The 18910-nt window shown below is 35.6% G+C and overlaps 1 protein-coding gene across 1 annotated transcript in view; it reads left to right on the top strand.

Annotated features, from left to right (window-relative positions):
* The first annotated feature begins 211 nt into the window (after positions 1-211).
* The window catches only part of LOC138322847 (neuronal acetylcholine receptor subunit alpha-3-like), a 79344-nt gene continuing 60645 nt past the window's right edge, over positions 212-18910 (top strand). The window contains exon 1 of the mRNA XM_069266986.1: positions 212-607. Coding sequence (XP_069123087.1) covers positions 550-607 — 58 coding nt within the window. The 5' untranslated portion in view covers positions 212-549. The remainder of the gene's footprint in view (positions 608-18910) is intronic.

Here is an 18910-nt window from a genome sequence, read left to right as displayed (position 1 = left end):
ATAGGATGCCAACCAGTAAGAATGAAGACATAATGCAGTGAAATTTTATATTACAACCATGGCTGAAGCTTAAGCATACCCGGAGAAGGACTAAGCATTGCCAGCGAAGCGTCAATGTAGCTTTCCTAGCGGCACTGTTATCATCGCTTCTAGTCACAGGTTTATTAATATAGAACATCTGACCTTTTGTGAAAGAAACTTGACACGGCTATATTCGTTTGTATTGTGTCGCGACCAATTTAGATGTACACCTTTAAATCTACAAAAGACACGTGTTACGACCAATATAAACACAAGACATCAATACGTAGCACGTGAGAGTCGATTTTTCGTAAGAACACCAGCGACCAATAGCAGGAAAGTCCCAGTGAATAGCTCGGAAAACTACTGTCTGTCTCTATAACGTGTACAGCGCCTCGCCTAACTAGCGGCATGGTAACAAAGCTTTAATATTTCAGTAGGGCTTGCTACACACTCTAAGCATGCGTTAAGAAAAAGAACATGTGGCTTATAAAGCGTGTTTCCAAGTGTTAGAGTGAAAAACTGAGAATGCCTTCACTATGCAACCTCGATTGGAGTGTCTTCAATCTTCTTCTTATCTTGAGCGGTAAGTTATTTTATCAACTTTCAATAATTTTAACTTTTAGCGAAAGTGCAATTACTATTTTGCATAATATAGACATGTTAATGTTTTGATTTGAACGAAAAAAATGTTTCATTAATTTCTAGTTACCTGAATTCTATAAGCACACTGTTGCACTGAAACTGTTTCGCATAATTTCACACCTGGGCTCTCTTACAAGATAGCACAGTTGATAAGCGTAGCATACGCTTTTAATCATCTTCAAAAACACATTATCGATTAATTGGTCTATGATGTCTGAGAAATTATGGAATATATTTACGGGTCTGCTACACCTCTTCGTCGCCGATGATGCAGTTACTGTTATGGTCGTTAGTGCTATGTAATGGTAACTGTAGTAACTACAAAGAAATATTACACAACAGCGAATATTTGACGACCGAATTCATGTCATTTCAAACAATAAATGGAAGTGGTTCCCATAACGTGCGTGCATTTTTATACACGACAGATAGTTGCATTATCGGAGAAAGTTATAATTGTCCAGCATCGATGAGATGTGCTCTCATTTAACGCACCGGCACTGCCCTACTCCCGACTCAGTATCGTTACTCAGATCAGTGTAATTAGATTGTATGTATTACTCGCAGCCTCTGTCGGTCAAGACCCGAGTTTAGATAGCTGCTATTATATAGACTAGGAACACCCGAATTTGAACTAAATACACCACCAGTCAATATATCGAACGGCACCTTTAACCTATGCTAGTCTCAGTGTTTATTGCTCCGTTTGTTCCACTCTTTAAATGAGCTGAAATACCAATTTGATACATTGTGTGAAACAAAGTTAGCTCACGTCACTACGGATGTAAGCATTCAGTGAAATTGACGTCCGTCATTAGTCACTACTACGCAGGTATCTTTCTGTCATTCAGAAGAAATAATGTTTACGTTTCAGCAACGTATATATATCTCAAACAGAAAATGAGTGCTATTGTAAAATACAATTCAATCGCTGGGTTAAAACATTGGCATTACTTTAATTTAATCCCATGCATTATGTAGGTGCGTTCTATAAGGGAAAACATCAATGACTAGGTCGTGATGCACTCTGTCCGTTTAATTCTGACCTTTGGTGGCTGGGGAACATTGAAGGTTAATGTCTTATCGATGGAGAACGATCTTTGTTAGAACTTCTGACACTGGAAAGAAATAAGACTTGCTAATGGAATCAGTTGGAATACAAACCTCGGAAAACCGTTACAATCTAGTCAGATCGAGGTTAATTTGTGTGTTTATACAGTTGACCTTGCGTTTTTTACTCTCTTTATTTGAGGTCGGTCACTAAATGACGTGCTTGTACACTCAAGTATTGTAATAATACATTCGCTTTTAACAATGGGTTGCTCAGAAATGAATTATAAACGCGTAATATTTAGGAATATTTACAGCTCCAGAACCAAATAACAATCTGAGAAAGAACCACACACTTCCTCTTGAATATTGACAGACGTTTCTTGATATCGCATGTAGTGTTTGAGAATTTGACAGCACCATATTGACGCTGAGTAGCTTAAAAAACGTACTATATATTTATTGAGAAATTCTTCGGGATTTAGAACTACATGAAAATATTAAAACTGATGGTTCAAACATTGTGCAAATGCTCACAGGTAATTGTTGAAGTACAGTTTAAAGTTAATGTTTTGCTATTAGTATCTTAAGTTTTACTTCAGTTCTTTCCTCAATTATAAGTGTATAAACTATATACGTTATACAGATATAGAGGAAATAAATGACGCAAATGTCAACCATGCACATGTCTAGATTAATTGGAAATAGCTGTCGTTAAATTATAAAAATATACCGCACAGAGATAATGTTAAACAGTATATTTTACTTTAGATAACATATATATTTAAATCCTTTCAAAGGGATATCATAACTTCAACAGCTGTTATATAAAGTTCCTATTTCATTATCAATAGTATTATATTTCAATTTAGTTATAAATTAATTCAAAGTAATCATCTGGGGTGAAATTGGATGTGACATAGCTGCAATAGAATATTATTGATTTTTTTTCAACTTATTAAATTAGTTATTTCTAGTTTTGATAATAAATATTTGTTACTATCTAACATTGCCTATAACAGAATCTGTCAATTCGTTATTTGAAGAAACATTAAAAAGAGAGCGAAAATTAAGGCTTCAATCCGGAATTCAAATACCGCAACATTCCTAACTAATATTTGGTGTTTGTAACAACTGTAATTGACGTTTTATGAAACTTCCTCTCTGTATCGGTTCATTAGGAATATTCAGTTTGGTATGATATTGCCATTGGTTTTCCTCATGACATTTATATTATTTCACAGTATGTTTAGTCCCAATTATTTTAATGAGCAATTATAGGTTACATATTCTAACAAATGATCATCTGGCGCGGTGGTATTGACACAAATGTACTAGTTGTTACATCTTAGATATGTTATTGTAAACGTGAAAATTTACACGAGACAGAAATTTTCGCTAATTACGATTAGGACGTTTCAGCGCGAAAAATTCCTCAGTCCATAATATTTTATATTTAAAATGTACTTACAAAATTGTACCACTTCCCAAGCTATAAAGAGAATATTATGCAGATGGATAAGAGAGTGGTCGGTCTTATTGTTTAGTTTTATCATGATGTCGATATTGACTCTGTGTTAGTAAAACTTTAGAATACACAAATGTGCAATTTAGCCGAGCGAAACTGATAAGCATGCTAGAGATTATAGGCATATGGTAAGCAGATATCGATGGCCTTGATGATACGAACGGTTAGAGAAGGAAATAAACACACACATATTTACAACATATGAAGATAGGTGATTTAGGTCATTGATTAGTACGCTGCTGATTTCGTTGTACTTAAAACAAAACCCGACAAGATTCCACGATAAATTCCTGAGTTCATCCTCTTAGCTGAATTTCTTACAGTGTATTCATACTAAAACTATTTAAAAGGGTTTTAATGTATACCCACGAACTTGAATAACTTTGAACATTCATGAGTTTTAATAGCACAATTGATTTGATTTTGTTATATTGTATCAATGTTTACTTCGATATTTGGATACTATTTAATACACCATTAATAATTCCTACAGCAATCGACGTGTTCCATCCTTTCCATTATTTACCACCTCTTACAAAAAGATTTATTAATTTTTATGTGCTGTGTAAATTACAATTTTTTTTAAATAACAAGAATATACACTTAAATATTTACATAAAGATTATTTATATTAAAGGTATATGTGCCATAACTGGACGAAAATTTTATTTTGACATTCTAGTTCTTTTACAGAAATGTATTGAAAATCATCAGGTATTATTGATTAAGCTTGAAATCATTCAACTGTATGATGTCTCATAAACACAAATTACAACACAGAATTCATGCACTGAACAACAATATGAAATGGAATTATAGATCACAACTTGGCTTCATGGATTCATCATAAGACTCATTTCACTGCGCTGTAAATGAAAATATACTCAGCTTTTCCAGTACTGCCAAAATCCATTTTCAGATCTAATTTGTACTTGTAGAATTAAAACCACCTATGCGTTTTAAGTATTGTAATTCTCAAAATATAAGTATTTTTATGGTGAATATAATATTAAAAGCTCCAAGTGGGTATTTTTTTGTATTTTTGAGTACGAAAAGTACGGATAATATACCTTTAATATGTACATTAAGTGAATACACAATTTGATAACCTACCAGTAGCTGAAACCTCTAAATTCAATCATGTTTTGTCGGATCAGCTGCAGGCTATAGACTATTTTGGGTGTGAATGGTATGCTGAGATACACGCTGTCCAGATTATAATCGGCCAGTACACGGGCTAGACGAAATTGTGTGCGTTATGAACAATACAGAACATATAATCTGTGTACACATTTTCATAAATGGCAACTTGCCTACTTTTGCCCTTTCCCGGCATATACTATAGACAGGAATTATCGTACCATGAATTATACAAAATTTCTTTTCTATGCTATAGAAACCTTGGCTATCAAGCTAACACACCAAGGTTAATCGTTACTGCCTATAGTAAGAATAACACGATAGTTGTCTCAAAGTTCGATCGTTTTATGGCCACTTTCTGCTGAAAATATCTGCTGAACCGATATCTATCGGACGAATTAGTACTATGACCTTGTAGCGAACGTGATTCTAGACTAGTTACCATATTTATTGTTAAGCATGCGTGGAAGAATACTACGAGGCCACGGCTAGATTGTACCGCAATGAAAACATGTTGGAACATATGAATGTCTGTGTGCGACATATGTAAATTAGAACATTGTCATTAAAGTTACATTGGATATATTGAATATTTTCGTATCACTATGTCGCTCAACAATATGTTGTCATGTTTTCTCTGTGCGATAAAGCTTGAAATCATGTGTATAAACAAATGGTATGAAATTTTAAACAAAAAGTAAAAATCTATTTGAATATGAGAGAAAATTAATCCATTGAATATATATATATGTTATACCATAATAAAATTTGTCTGCATTGGATACCCTTTTGGTCCTAAAATGTGGAATAATTAGATATTCCTGGTTTATCTTTGCATTGTGTTTATCCTATTCTATCTTAGTTCAGCTTGTTGACCTATGCACATTCCTAGATAAAGGCTGACGTTCGCTTTAAATACAGTTATATATTTGGTCGTTTATCTTCGACTTTTGGCTAAATGTTTGCAATGCTATAGATACTGAATCATCGAATTGTGTCAAATTTTAAAAAATAACACTATTTAATATTTGTGATATAGAAAAATGCACATGAAATATCAATCGTTCAGCGTACAGCGTTATTTTATATTTATTCTTAACGTAGTCTAGATTTATATAGTAGGTCAAATAAAACATTACTTACAACAAAATCAAGTTACAATTAGATGCACTTAGACGTAACCGTCGGTATTCCGATATTGATATACAGTGAATTATTGTATATAACATATAACATTTCAATGTTATGTTTTAAACTGCGTCGAAAGCAATGTATTTACCTATGGGGTAAAGTAACGTGTCACACCAGCCTAGTATATGTACTATCATTCTTTGAAATGCTTTACAAAAAATGTATTTACTAATCTTCACACGATATTTAATTAATAAATATTTCCACGTCGATGAGAAAAATAGTTAACTGTTGATTGAAACCCCTGAAAACACTCTTCGGAATTACGCTTGTATTTTTCAGTAATAAAGTATTCAAAAAAGTTAGCGACAGTTAATGATATTTAACGCCATCGGTAGTCATCTATTTTGAATGAATTGCTCTGAGTCTTCTTTCATAATATATGACTTTCTTCTTTATATGGACTCAGTTTTGTACTATCTTTACAATATTGACCGGAAGAACTATATTGTCTAGACCAATATGTATTCTGATTACTCATATCTTTACATCGATGGATGGTAAAACCATACGGGTTTTCTTAGAGGGTAATCCTCAGCTTCAAGAACAACGTGTACTTGGCGTGTCGCTACAATACAAGTGTAGCCACTGACATTTTAAAAGTGTAGGCGATCTTGGTGGTTGCACTGTCTATTTCCAGAACACCGGCTATTCATCTCCATATCTCCGTTATAATTCGTTTTAAAATCTGATTAATTTAATATTCTAAAACAGATACTCGGCAGTCGATCGTCCATTTGTTCTGAAATATTTCATAACAAATAGCAGATGATGACTTGATTGTTTTTGTAGTCGTATGGACACTGTGGTGTGGTGTTAATATAACGAGACAAAGGAGAGTGTGTAGCGCTATATCAAACAACGCATTGATAATTAAGATGAATGGTGTACAGTTAGTATGGGAAAACGTTCATAAATGAAATAAATGTAGAAACACTTACTTTTTATGTCATAAATGAAGACAATGCACCGGAAAGTAAGTGATGATTATAAATTGGAAGATTGTAACAGACGCTTGATAAATACAGGAAGTGTTGAATTTTTTTCAATCTTTTTAAACGGACATTATTATATGATGGTTTTAATTTTATTTAAAATCCTACTTCGCGATGGAAGATTCAATGAGTTTCCTTGTCAATAGCTTCTGAATTTTAACAACGTTTTAGGTATATACTTCTTTAGGATCTTAATATAAAATATTTTTTGCAATATTTTATTAATTAATTTATTATTTATGCACGGGCATTAAATCTACATAATTTTTTCGAAATGCCTGGAAATAATTAAGAAGTGTTTCATCTTATTAAACCACACAGATAATCATGTATATGTCGCAGAAGACATACAATGTGAACTGCCAATAGGCAAGAATATGCTTTAGATAGAGTCTTAGATACATTGAGATCTACAAATGTAGGCTAGACAGAGTTAATGTTACCAGTATGTGATCAGCGTGTATACAAATTATGTATGATACACAAAAATAGACCACATCAACAACATATATATCTTCTTGAAACGTATGATGTCTCTTGAACACTTTGGTCCCTGAAAAGATAGAGATAGCATGAAGGAGAAAAGCCTTTGATAAATAGAAAGATAACATAGGAAAGAGTCTTTTAGTACTTTTTGGCACATTTTCAACCGACATCTGGACAGAGTGACGTTTATCTAAGATAAAACCATAAACGTGTTGGCATGACGTTTTTCATTATCAAGCATTGTTTCATTGCTCTTACCAAATCATGTAATATTATTAAAAATAAATATATAATATTTTAAAAGGAAAATTCACTCAGGCTAATTCTTTTACATATCCAAGAAGCAAAATATGGCATAAATGTATTGTTCTACATTTCTTATGAAACATATAACATAAAATATTGACAAATTCCACGTCATTTTTTAGTATTTTAATTGATACCGTTGTAATTACAAATCGTTGATCGACGATTAAGCAGGTACAATATGTATACTGTACCCATATCCGAGCCAAAGTCACGCACGTTAAACAAATAAACTACATAACCACTGTGGAGGTGATAAAATGAGTTTTTAAACAAAACAATTCACCTTATAAGGTGAACACTCTACTGTCAGAGTGATTTGAGCAGTTCTAGACAAAAGTAGCATTACTCTACGAGCAAGGGTCAGGGTTCGGCATACAAGATGTTCGACCACAATGTATAATGGCGGACAGCGAACGAGTTTGAATATTTCACACGCATTTTACCACCATGGGCTTTTCTGGCATACCAATAAAACCGACTGATTTAGTTTTCATTAGAACTGGGTCTTTCCCGATCTAAGTGCAAATTTTTAATGCTCTCTTAGACTGAATTGTCCCTTTAAGAAAATACCGAATATTCATACAATGCAAAAACTGGTAGTACTTAATGTTCTCAATACATTCTCTAACCTTTATAACAATCTGATTCAAGGTTTAACCTCTATCCATAGGCGTTATAGTGAAAATGTAGCTTTGCATTTGAAAAGACATAATATTAACAAAGTCCATAGATATTGTGGTTGGTATCGAATCATGAATGTATGAATAGGTTATAACCTCATGTCATTTAGTAAACAAGTTAAAATTGTTTTTTTTTACAGAAAATATACTATTAAAATTATCATATCTAAGGAATCGTCCGTATTCGATTTAAAAATTAATTTGTCTGAAATATATACAATGGGACTGGTCACAAGTTGCCCAATTTATTAAAAAAAAACTCCAAATACATTTTAATAACTATAATAACATACACAAACAAGATGACAATTTATGAACATATGTAGAATGAAGAAGGGGTCAATGAAATATCACCCCTAATGTATCGTAGTTGTCAAATTTCTGCGTTTCAGATTGTAAATCTAAATATAAATATTGTTAATATATTTATAAAGGAGGTCTTATTTCAGAGTCATGCAAAATTCCGGTGTTGGGTATACTCGATTTCAAAAAAATGTTTTTTCCTGACATCCCTTTTTATGACATGTTATACAACGTTATGCATCAATTAGGTTTATTTATGTGTAAACCGATATCTGATCGACCTTGTCACAATCAGACAATGCTATTAGACTTTGTACAACATATGGTAAAATACATTGTGACTGTAAACGGACCACAAGGACTTGACCACCGCGTTACTGTTAGATCTATCAAGAGCAAAAGTTACACGTAGTGACAGCGATCTTTTCTTTGTGTGACGGAGATTACATCCAGGGTAATTGAATCGATGTCATCTTGTTTAATATAACTGTTAAAAGCGTCCCCACATTCTTTGATACGTTTGGTATTTATTGAAACACTCTGATTTCCATTTAGAAATTTTCGGAGCATGCCGGTGTGGGATAGAGGATTATATTGCTAGATATTCTGTCTTTTGGGAAATCTACTGCATTCTTGTATCTTATTGTAAAACGTTAACAATCTGATGTCATAGAATTACATCATACTGGATAGATAGTATGTCGAATAAATCTTATGGTACAGATAGAGTTATATTTCACCGTATTGGGATAAAAACCTTCAATGTGTATGCTTAAATACCGATTGATCGATTGTAAGTGTAGAAAAGTAAATATCATGGAAATTTTATTTAACTGGAGCAATAACGTTTCAAACAAATTGTTGTTAATATAATTCATATATCTTAATCACGCTGTATAATTTACACATACTTGTAACAATAATCGCGCTCCAACATGTATCGTACATTTCGATCTAAACTCATGTTATATTGAAATTAAAATAATGAAATAGAACTTATTTACGTCTGGTGTAAATAGATAGGAATACACTATGTTGGAAATGATATGCTACCTTCACATAGATACTTCATTTTACTGCTGATGGGAATCATCACAAGGGAAATTTCTGGGATAAGGATATCTATCCATCGCCTGACTGCAACCCATATTACAATACATACGTTTCACTATGAAAAGTAGATTTTACCATGAGAAACACGACACCTTATTATTTAATACAGTTTACACATTTTACAGTCTATTTCTGGTTATCTGTACTTCGAAACAAATATTCCAAATGGTCAGTTCCCCGACATACGATGACTTTTTTTAATTAAGAAAGCGTTACTTAAGGGAGGAAATTATTTTTTTAATCTATCATAGGGGCAGATTTCAGTCCTACACCTGTTGTGTTAAAATGTTGTCTTTTTATTTCATTTTATTAAACTACATTATATGTTAGCATTCCTGTTATACTAGACTACAACTATTTCGACAGCTCCCCAGTACTTATCTTTCTGATATATCTAAGGAATAAATCATGGTTTTGCTTCTACTACCGATGATTAACTACATGTATCACGATTGGGGTCATAAAAACTAATTAATGATAATGTTTTTAAGTATATGGATTTTGAAGTTCATCTGTAGTTTTGTTAATACAGTAATTCTTTTATTATCAAAGGAATGAGTCATAGCATTAAGAATTTTAAAAAAATATTGAAATATCGTTTTTCATGTAAAGTCGGTTCTACTTCAACAAGACATGATTTATATAGAGTGGCAGCGAGTCCATCTGGGAAGAATAATAACATTCTGATACCAAAGCTATACAGCAAGATTGGTCTGTCAAGTGGGACCGCAGTGTTTTATATTTCTGCCTGATTTAGTGACTGACGCCTGGGCGAATATAGCATTATATTTCAGGATGAGGTCGGACCTCAATTGTCATCAAAAGTTATACGTCTATCGGAAGTACTCATCACACTATTCTGCTTAAACCTATGACAGAATTCACGCTAGGTTGTTTGAAAAATCAAAACAGTGTTTGAATTTACAAGTGGCATGAGTTCAAATGATAATGATATAATGTAGCATTGTTAATGGTTAAACCAATGCTCAGTTTTCTATCCTTGATGATTAATTTTATATACACAACAAACGTCTGTATTCATTTTAATGTTCAATAAAAACAAATTAAACGAAACATGATTTTCTTTTTCATTTTCATTAATATTGGCATATAATGAATTTCACTTGTAACGAGTATTTCCATTGGCTTGGAAATATGACGTCACTGTTTGTAACGTTTCTCTGATTAGCTGATGTAATTCGGAATTTTACGGGATCAAATTAAATTATAAGGTTTAACTTAATGTTCATTATTTTCTAAAGAAAAAACAATCAATTAAAATTAATCATTGAGGATATAACAACAATAAATCATAACCATATATGGTACATATAAACTACTTCAATGTTCCAACACAGGCGGTGAAGTTCCCTATGATAAAATGTAAGCAAAATGAAATGCATTTAGGGCTTGTAATTCGAAAGTCCTTGTAAATGGCATAATGATTTTAATGGGTGTCATATTTTACAGTCTTCACTTCGTACGGAAACTCCTTAAATGTAAAAAACATTTCTATCTTTAATGGTTCTTCGAGAAACTATCGTAATATTGCAAGAAAACATGTTTTTAAGTTACATTTTTATCAAATTATGGAGATTATACAAACAACGTGTTTAATTTACCTCATCAAGCTTCGCCCTAACTGTAGATGTGCGAAGACAATCATGTACAGACAAGAATTATTGATAACTTTGCGTTTCATGCCAAAATAATTGACAAACTTCATTAAAGACAGGCAGTTCCCAGACACGATTCACACCAAAGACATTGCATATCAGTCAACATTCTACGATAAGACGACAGCCAAAGTGTCAAACTTACTTTGTGTAGTACATGCATACGATGTTAGCAGTATTTTCTCATATGAACTTCTACATTCTTAATAATTTCCTCTTTCCCCCTTTCAGCGATCACACGTGAGTCTCTCCGGGTGAAATATATATTCAGACTATAACAACCAATGTATATACTCATACTAACTGTTGAACCAGTAGTTGTCTTTGTATATATTGCTGGGTTAAAATTTGAAACATATACTTTAAATTGGATCCAAAAGGAAATAAATGAAATTAGCACCGACTGTTTAGCGCGAGTCGTTATAATTTTATTTCTATACAATAACAAATTACATTCGAAGAGCTTCAAATACTCACGGGAAATAGAAAACTGTTTTCCGTTGCAGTTTCCTAATTACAAATATATCAAGGAACATAAAACCTGAAGCGGAAAGAAATAAAAGTAGCTAGGTTCGGTTTTAGTGTATATGTCTTATCTGCTTGGCCGGTCCCAAAGCAGACATCAGCGCTTTTTCAGTCCTCGGGAATGTAATCGATTCCACTGAAGTTAACCTGACATATCAAATCTTACTTTAATTCAGATAAACGACTCGACAAACTTTTAGACTTCCATAATATTTCAGTATATGTCTCCATTGGTGGAGTGGTGCTATGGGGCCTGACGCCATGGCTGTGCAATACTACGCCAGCTGATGGAGCCTTGCATCTCGTACCCAAATCCCTTGCCTCCATTGTCCGTCATTCCGATTTCATAGTTCACATCTCGTTACTGCTACGAACGAACTACATTTTATATATAAGATTTATTCCCCAATTTATGTCATGGTTAATCACAAATTTAGGGAAATGATTATTATAGTAAAACTCCATTTCAGTAATAATCATGCTACTTTCGTAAAACGGTGTACAACTATAACTTGAAATGTTTTCATTTTACATGGTTTTAATTCTTCTTAAAAGTCTTTCTGCTTTCTGTTGCGTTGTAATGCTAAATAGCTGGTATGCTGCATCGGGATAGTACTATAGCGTCGATAGGAGTCAATGATATCACGCCACGAACAATCTACATTTACAACAGTTATCACACGTCAACTGATGTGGGTACGGTATTTAGTTATAAAAGCAAGAGGCCCAGAGAACCTGTGTCACTCACCTGAATATTAGATGGATGTTAAATTATTATGACAAAACATAACATTTCAAAGACGGAACTGAATGTTAAAAAATATTTTTTCATCAATAATTTTTCTTAAAAGTATGTATTCTTAACCAGAACATTACTATTTCATAGCATCATATTGTTCATTCTTAGTCTTTTCATTGATGTTGAAATGACTTCTTACTACAATTGGAAGAAAATGATTAAGAAACATTTCACTGGCCAAATAAAATGCAGCACCCTTAATACTAAGCTTTAAAGTTAAGACGATTTCGATCGTAAATCTTCATTCTAATTAATTGCGGGTTTGTTTGATATTTACCGTTGGATTATGCATTTTATCTACAACTAACAAGAACACGAATGAGATATGTACTCAGTAATCACCTTTCAGTATCTCTTGGCATTTCTTTATGGGGCTTCATTGAATAATGAAATGAAAGAAAAGCGAAAATGCTGCGCTTGGGAAGTCAAAATCAACGATAACTACCAGGATATAGAAAACCCTAAACGTTTAAAAAGCATTTGAGACAAAAAGCTGTTTCTGGAGATATTTATCAGAAAGTGAAGTCATTGTAACTGGGACCAAATCCTTGATGTACTGTATTGGTATAGATACAGTATTGATCTGCCATGATAATGTATTTTCGGTTGATATTAATGTAAACATGACGTGCAGGGACCTATTACGTACAGCCAACCTACAGCACGAGGTGATGAACCGCCGTATCTGGAATTAGGAATGCATCATTTTTTATAGTATCGTTTGTTTCCATGTACAATTTATCATTTTACGTCTTAAATCGTTTGTTTCGAAAGCATAATAAATGTTTAAAAATGTATATTACCATTCTATTGATTTTATAAACAAAGCATTCCCCAAAGTTGACTTCTAGTGAAAATTTGTAGGCATTGAGCCACGTCAACGATATAGGTTTATAGCGATGATATTGAAATTATTTTTATTTTTGTTTTAAAGTTGAGACAAACATGCCCCCCACTGGATTCCATACTGCATGTCTTCAACATAGTACTCCCACTATAACAAGTTAAGATGTCCTCAATATAGTACTCCTCCACTATTACAAGGCAAACTGTCCTCAATATAGTACTCCTTCACTATTACAAGGCAAACTGTCCTCACCATAGTATTCCTCCACTATTACAAGGCAAGCTGTCCTCAATATAGTACTCCTCCACTATACAAGGCAAGCTGTCCTCAACATAGTATTCCTCCACTATACAAGGCAAGCTGTCCTCAATATAGTACTCCTCCACTATACAAGGCAAGCTGTCCTCAATATAGTATTCCTCCACTATTACAAGGCAAGCTGTCCTCAATATAGTACTCCTCCACTATTACAAGGCAAACTGTCCTCAATATAGTATTCCTCCACTATTACAAGGCAAGCTGTCATCAATATAGTACTCCTCCACTATTACAAGGCAAGCTGTCCTCAATATAGTATTCCTCCACTATTACAAGGCAAACTGTCCTCAATATAGTATTCCTCTACTATTACACAAGGCAAGCTGTCCTCAATATAGTATTCCTCCACTATTACAAGGCAAGCTGTCCTCAACATAGTACTCCCCTCTACTATACAAGGCAAGCTGTCCTCAATATAGTACTCCTCCACTATACAAGGCAAGCTGTCCTCAATATAGTACTCCTCCACTATTACAAGGCAAGCTGTCCTCAATATAGTACTCCCCTACTATTACAAGGCAAGCTGTCCTCAATATAGTACTCCTCCACTATTACAAGGCAAGCTGTCCTCAATATAGTACTCCTCCACTATTACAAGGCAAGCTGTCCTCAATATAGTACTCCTCCACTATTACAAGGCAAGCTGTCCTCAATATAGTACTCCCCTACTATTACAAGGCAAGCTGTCCTCAATATAGTACTACCCTACTATATTACAAGGCAAGCTGTCCTCAATATAGTACTCCCCTACTATTACAAGGCAAGCTGTCCTCAATATAGTACTCCTCCTACTATACAAGGCAAGCTGTCCTCAATATAGTATTCCTCCACTATTACAAGGCAAGCTGTCCTCAATATAGTACTCCTCCACTATTACAAGGCAAGCTGTCCTCAATATAGTACTCCTCCACTATTACAAGGCAAGCTGTCCTCAATATAGTATTCCTCCACTATTACAAGGCAAGCTGTCCTCAATATAGTACTCCTCCACTATACAAGGCAAGCTGTCCTCAATATAGTACTCCTCCACTATTACAAGGCAAGCTGTCCTCAATATAGTACTCCTCCACTATTACAAGGCAAGCTGTCCTCAATATAGTACTCCCCTACTATACAAGGCAAGCTGTCCCAATATAGTACTCCCACTATACAAGGCAACTGTCCTCAATATAGTACTCCCCTACTATTACAAGGCAAGCTGTCCTCAATATAGTACTCCCCTACTATTACAAGGCAAGCTGTCCTCAATATAGTACTCCCCTACTATACAAGGCAAGCTGTCCTCAATATAGTACTCCCCTACTATACAAGGCAAGCTGTCCTCAATATAGTACTCCCCTACTATTACAAGGCAAGCTGTCCTCAATATAGTACTCCCCTACTATACAAGGCAAGCTGTCCTCAATATAGTACTCCCCTACTATACAAGGCAAGCTGTCCTCAATATAGTACTCCTCCACTATTACAAGGCAAGCTGTCCTCAATATAGTACTCCTCCACTATTACAAGGCAAGCTGTCCTCAATATAGTACTCCTCCTACTATTACAAGGCAAGCTGTCCTCAATATAGTACTCCTCCACTATTACAAGGCAAGCTGTCCTCAATATAGTACTCCTCCACTATTACAAGGCAAGCTGTCCTCAATATAGTACTCCTCCACTATTACAAGGCAAGCTGTCCTCAATATAGTACTCCCCTACTATACAAGGCAAGCTGTCCTCAATATAGTACTCCTCCACTATATACAAGGCAAGCTGTCCTCAATATAGTACTCCTCCACTATTACAAGGCAAGCTGTCCTCAATATAGTACTCCTCCACTATACAAGGCAAGCTGTCCTCAATATAGTACTCCTCCACTATACAAGGCAAGCTGTCCTCAATATAGTACTCCTCCACTATTACAAGGCAAGCTGTCCTCAATATAGTACTCCTCCACTATTACAAGGCAAGCTGTCCTCAACATAGTACTCCTCCACTATTACAAGGCAAGCTGTCCTCAATATAGTACTCCTCCACTATTACAAGGCAAGCTGTCCTCAATATAGTACTCCTCCACTATTACAAGGCAAGCTGTCCTCAATATAGTACTCCTCCACTATTACAAGGCAAGCTGTCCTCAATATAGTACTCCTCCACTATTACAAGGCAAGCTCAATATAGTCCCTCCACTATACAAGGCAAGCTGTCCTCAATATAGTATTCCTCCACTATTACAAGGCAGGCTGTCCTCAATATAGTACTCCTCCACTATACAAGGCAAGCTGTCCTCAATATAGTACTCCTCCACTATTACAAGGCAAGCTGTCCTCAATATAGTACTCCTCCACTATTACAAGGCAAGCTGTCCTCAATAGCTCTACAATATAGTACTCTCCACTACAAGGCAAGCTGTCTCAATATAGTACTCCCTCACTATACAAGGCAAGCTGTCCTCAATATAGTACTCCTCCACTATACAAGGCAAGCTGTCCTCAATATAGTACTCCTCCACTATACAACAGCTGTCTCAATATAGTATCCTAAAGGCAACTGTCCTCAATATAGTATTCCTCACTATTACAAGGCAAGCTGTCCTCAATATAGTACTCCTCCACTATTACAAGGCAAGCTGTCCTCAATATAGTACTCCCCCACTATTACAAGGCAAGCTGTCCTCAATATAGTACTCCTCCACTATTACAAGGCAAGCTGTCCTCAATATAGTACTCCTCCACTATTACAAGGCAAGCTGTCCTCAATATAGTACTCCTCCACTATTACAAGGCAAACTGTCCTCAATATAGTACTCCCACTATTACAAGGCAAGCTGTCCTCAATATAGTATCTCCACTATTACAAGGCAAGCTGTCCTCAATATAGTACTCCTCCACTATTACAAGGCAAGCTGTCCTCAATATAGTACTCCCCCACTATTACAAGGCAAGCTGTCCTCAATATAGTACTCCTCCACTATTACAAGGCAAGCTGTCCTTAATATAGTATTCCTCCACTATTACAAGGCAAGCTGTCCTCAATATATAGTACTCCCTACTATTACAAGGCAAGCTGTCCTCAATATAGTACTCCCCTACTATTACAAGGCAAGCTGTCCTCAATATAGTACTCCCCTACTATACAAGGCAAGCTGTCCTCAATATATACTCCCCACTATACAAGGCAAGCTGTCCTCAATATAGTACTCCCCACTATTACAAGGCAAGCTGTCCTCAATATAGTACTCTCCTACTATACAAGGCAAGCTGTCCTCAATATAGTACTCCCCACTATTACAAGGCAAGCTGTCCTCAATATAGTACTCCCTACTATTACAAGGCAAGCTGTCCTCAATATAGTACTCCCCTACTATACAAGGCAAGCTGTCCTCAATATATCCCACTATACAAGGCAAGCTGTCCTCAATATAGTACTCCCCACTATTACAAGGCAAGCCTGTCCTCAATATAGTACTCCCCTACTATTACAAGGCAAGCTGTCCTCAATATAGTACTCCCCTACTATTACAAGGCAAGCTGTCCTCAATATAGTACTCCTCCACTATTACAAGGCAAGCTGTCCTCAATATAGTACTCCCCTACTATACAAGGCAAGCTGTCCTCAATATAGTACTCCCCCACTATTACAAGGCAAGCTGTCCTCAATATAGTACTCCTCCTACTATTACAAGGCAAGCTGTCCTCAATATAGTACTCCTCCTACTATTACAAGGCAAGCTGTCCTCAATATAGTACTCCTCCACTATTACAAGGCAAGCTGTCCTCAATATAGTACTCCCCTACTATTACAAGGCAAGCTGTCCTCAATATAGTACTCCCCTACTATACAAGGCAAGCTGTCCTCAATATAGTACTCCCCTACTATACAAGGCAAGCTGTCCTCAATATAGTACTCCCCCACTATTACAAGGCAAGCTGTCCTCAATATAGTACTCCCCTACTATTACAAGGCAAGCTGTCCTCAATATAGTACTCCCCTACTATTACAAGGCAAGCTGTCCTCAATATAGTACTCCCCTACTATTACAAGGCAAGCTGTCCTCAATATAGTACTCCCCTACTATTACAAGGCAAGCTGTCCTCAATATAGTACTCCCCACTATTACAAGGCAAGCTGTCCTCAATATAGTACTCCTCCACTATTACAAGGCAAGCTGTCCTCAATATAGTACTCCTCTACTATTACAAGGCAAGCTGTCCTCAATATAGTACTCCTCCACTATTACAAGGCAAGCTGTCCTCAATATAGTACTCCTCCACTATTACAAGGCAAGCTGTCCTCAATATAGTACTCCTCCACTATTACAAGGCAAACTGTCCTCAATATAGTACTCCTCCACTATTACAAGGCAAGCTGTCCTCAATATAGTACTCCTCCACTATACAAGGCAAGCTGTCCTCAATATAGTACTCCTCCACTATTACAAGGCAAGCTGTCCTCAATATAGTACTCCCCCACTTATACAAGGCAAGCTGTCCTCAATATAGTACTCCTCCACTATTACAAGGCAAGCTGTCCTCAATATAGTACTCCTCCACTCCCACTATTACAAGGCAAGCTGTCCTCAATATAGTACTCCCCCACTATTACAAGGCAAGCTGTCCTCAATATAGTACTCCCCCACTATTACAAGCAAGCTGTCCTCAACATAGTACTCCTCCACTATTACAAGGCAAGCTGTCCATCAATATAGTACTCTTCCCTTCACTATATCAAGGCAAGCTGTCCTCAACATAGTAATTCCTCCACTATACACAAGGCAAGCTGTCCTCAATATAGTACCCCCACTATTACAAGGCAAGCTTGTCCTCAATATAGTACTCCTCCACTATTACAAGGCAAGCTGTCCTCAATATAGTACTCCCCCACTATTACAAGGCAAGCTGTCCTCAATATAGTACTCCTCCACTATTACAAGGCAAGCTGTCCTCAATATAGTACTCCTCCACTATTACAAGGCAAGCTGTCCTCAATATAGTACTCCCCTACTATTACAAGGCAAGCTGTCCCCAATATATAGTACTCCCCTACTATTACAAGGCAAGCTGTCCTCAATATAGTACTCCCCACTATTACAAGGCAAGCTGTCCTCAATATAGTACTCCCCTACTATACAAGGCAAGCTGTCCTCAATATAGTATTCCTCCACTATTACAAGGCAAGCTGTCCTCAATATAGTACTCCTCCACTATTACAAGGCAAGCTGTCCTCAATAAAAGTACTCCTCCACTATTACAAGGCAAGCTGTCCTCAATATAGTATTCCTACTGTTACAAGCTATTGAATC

Source organism: Argopecten irradians, chromosome 5 (genome assembly GCF_041381155.1).
Source record: "Argopecten irradians isolate NY chromosome 5, Ai_NY, whole genome shotgun sequence".
Taxonomy (NCBI): domain Eukaryota; kingdom Metazoa; phylum Mollusca; class Bivalvia; order Pectinida; family Pectinidae; genus Argopecten; species Argopecten irradians.
The sequence above is the reverse complement of the archived record's forward strand: the minus strand, read 5'-3'. Positions and strand labels throughout refer to the sequence as shown.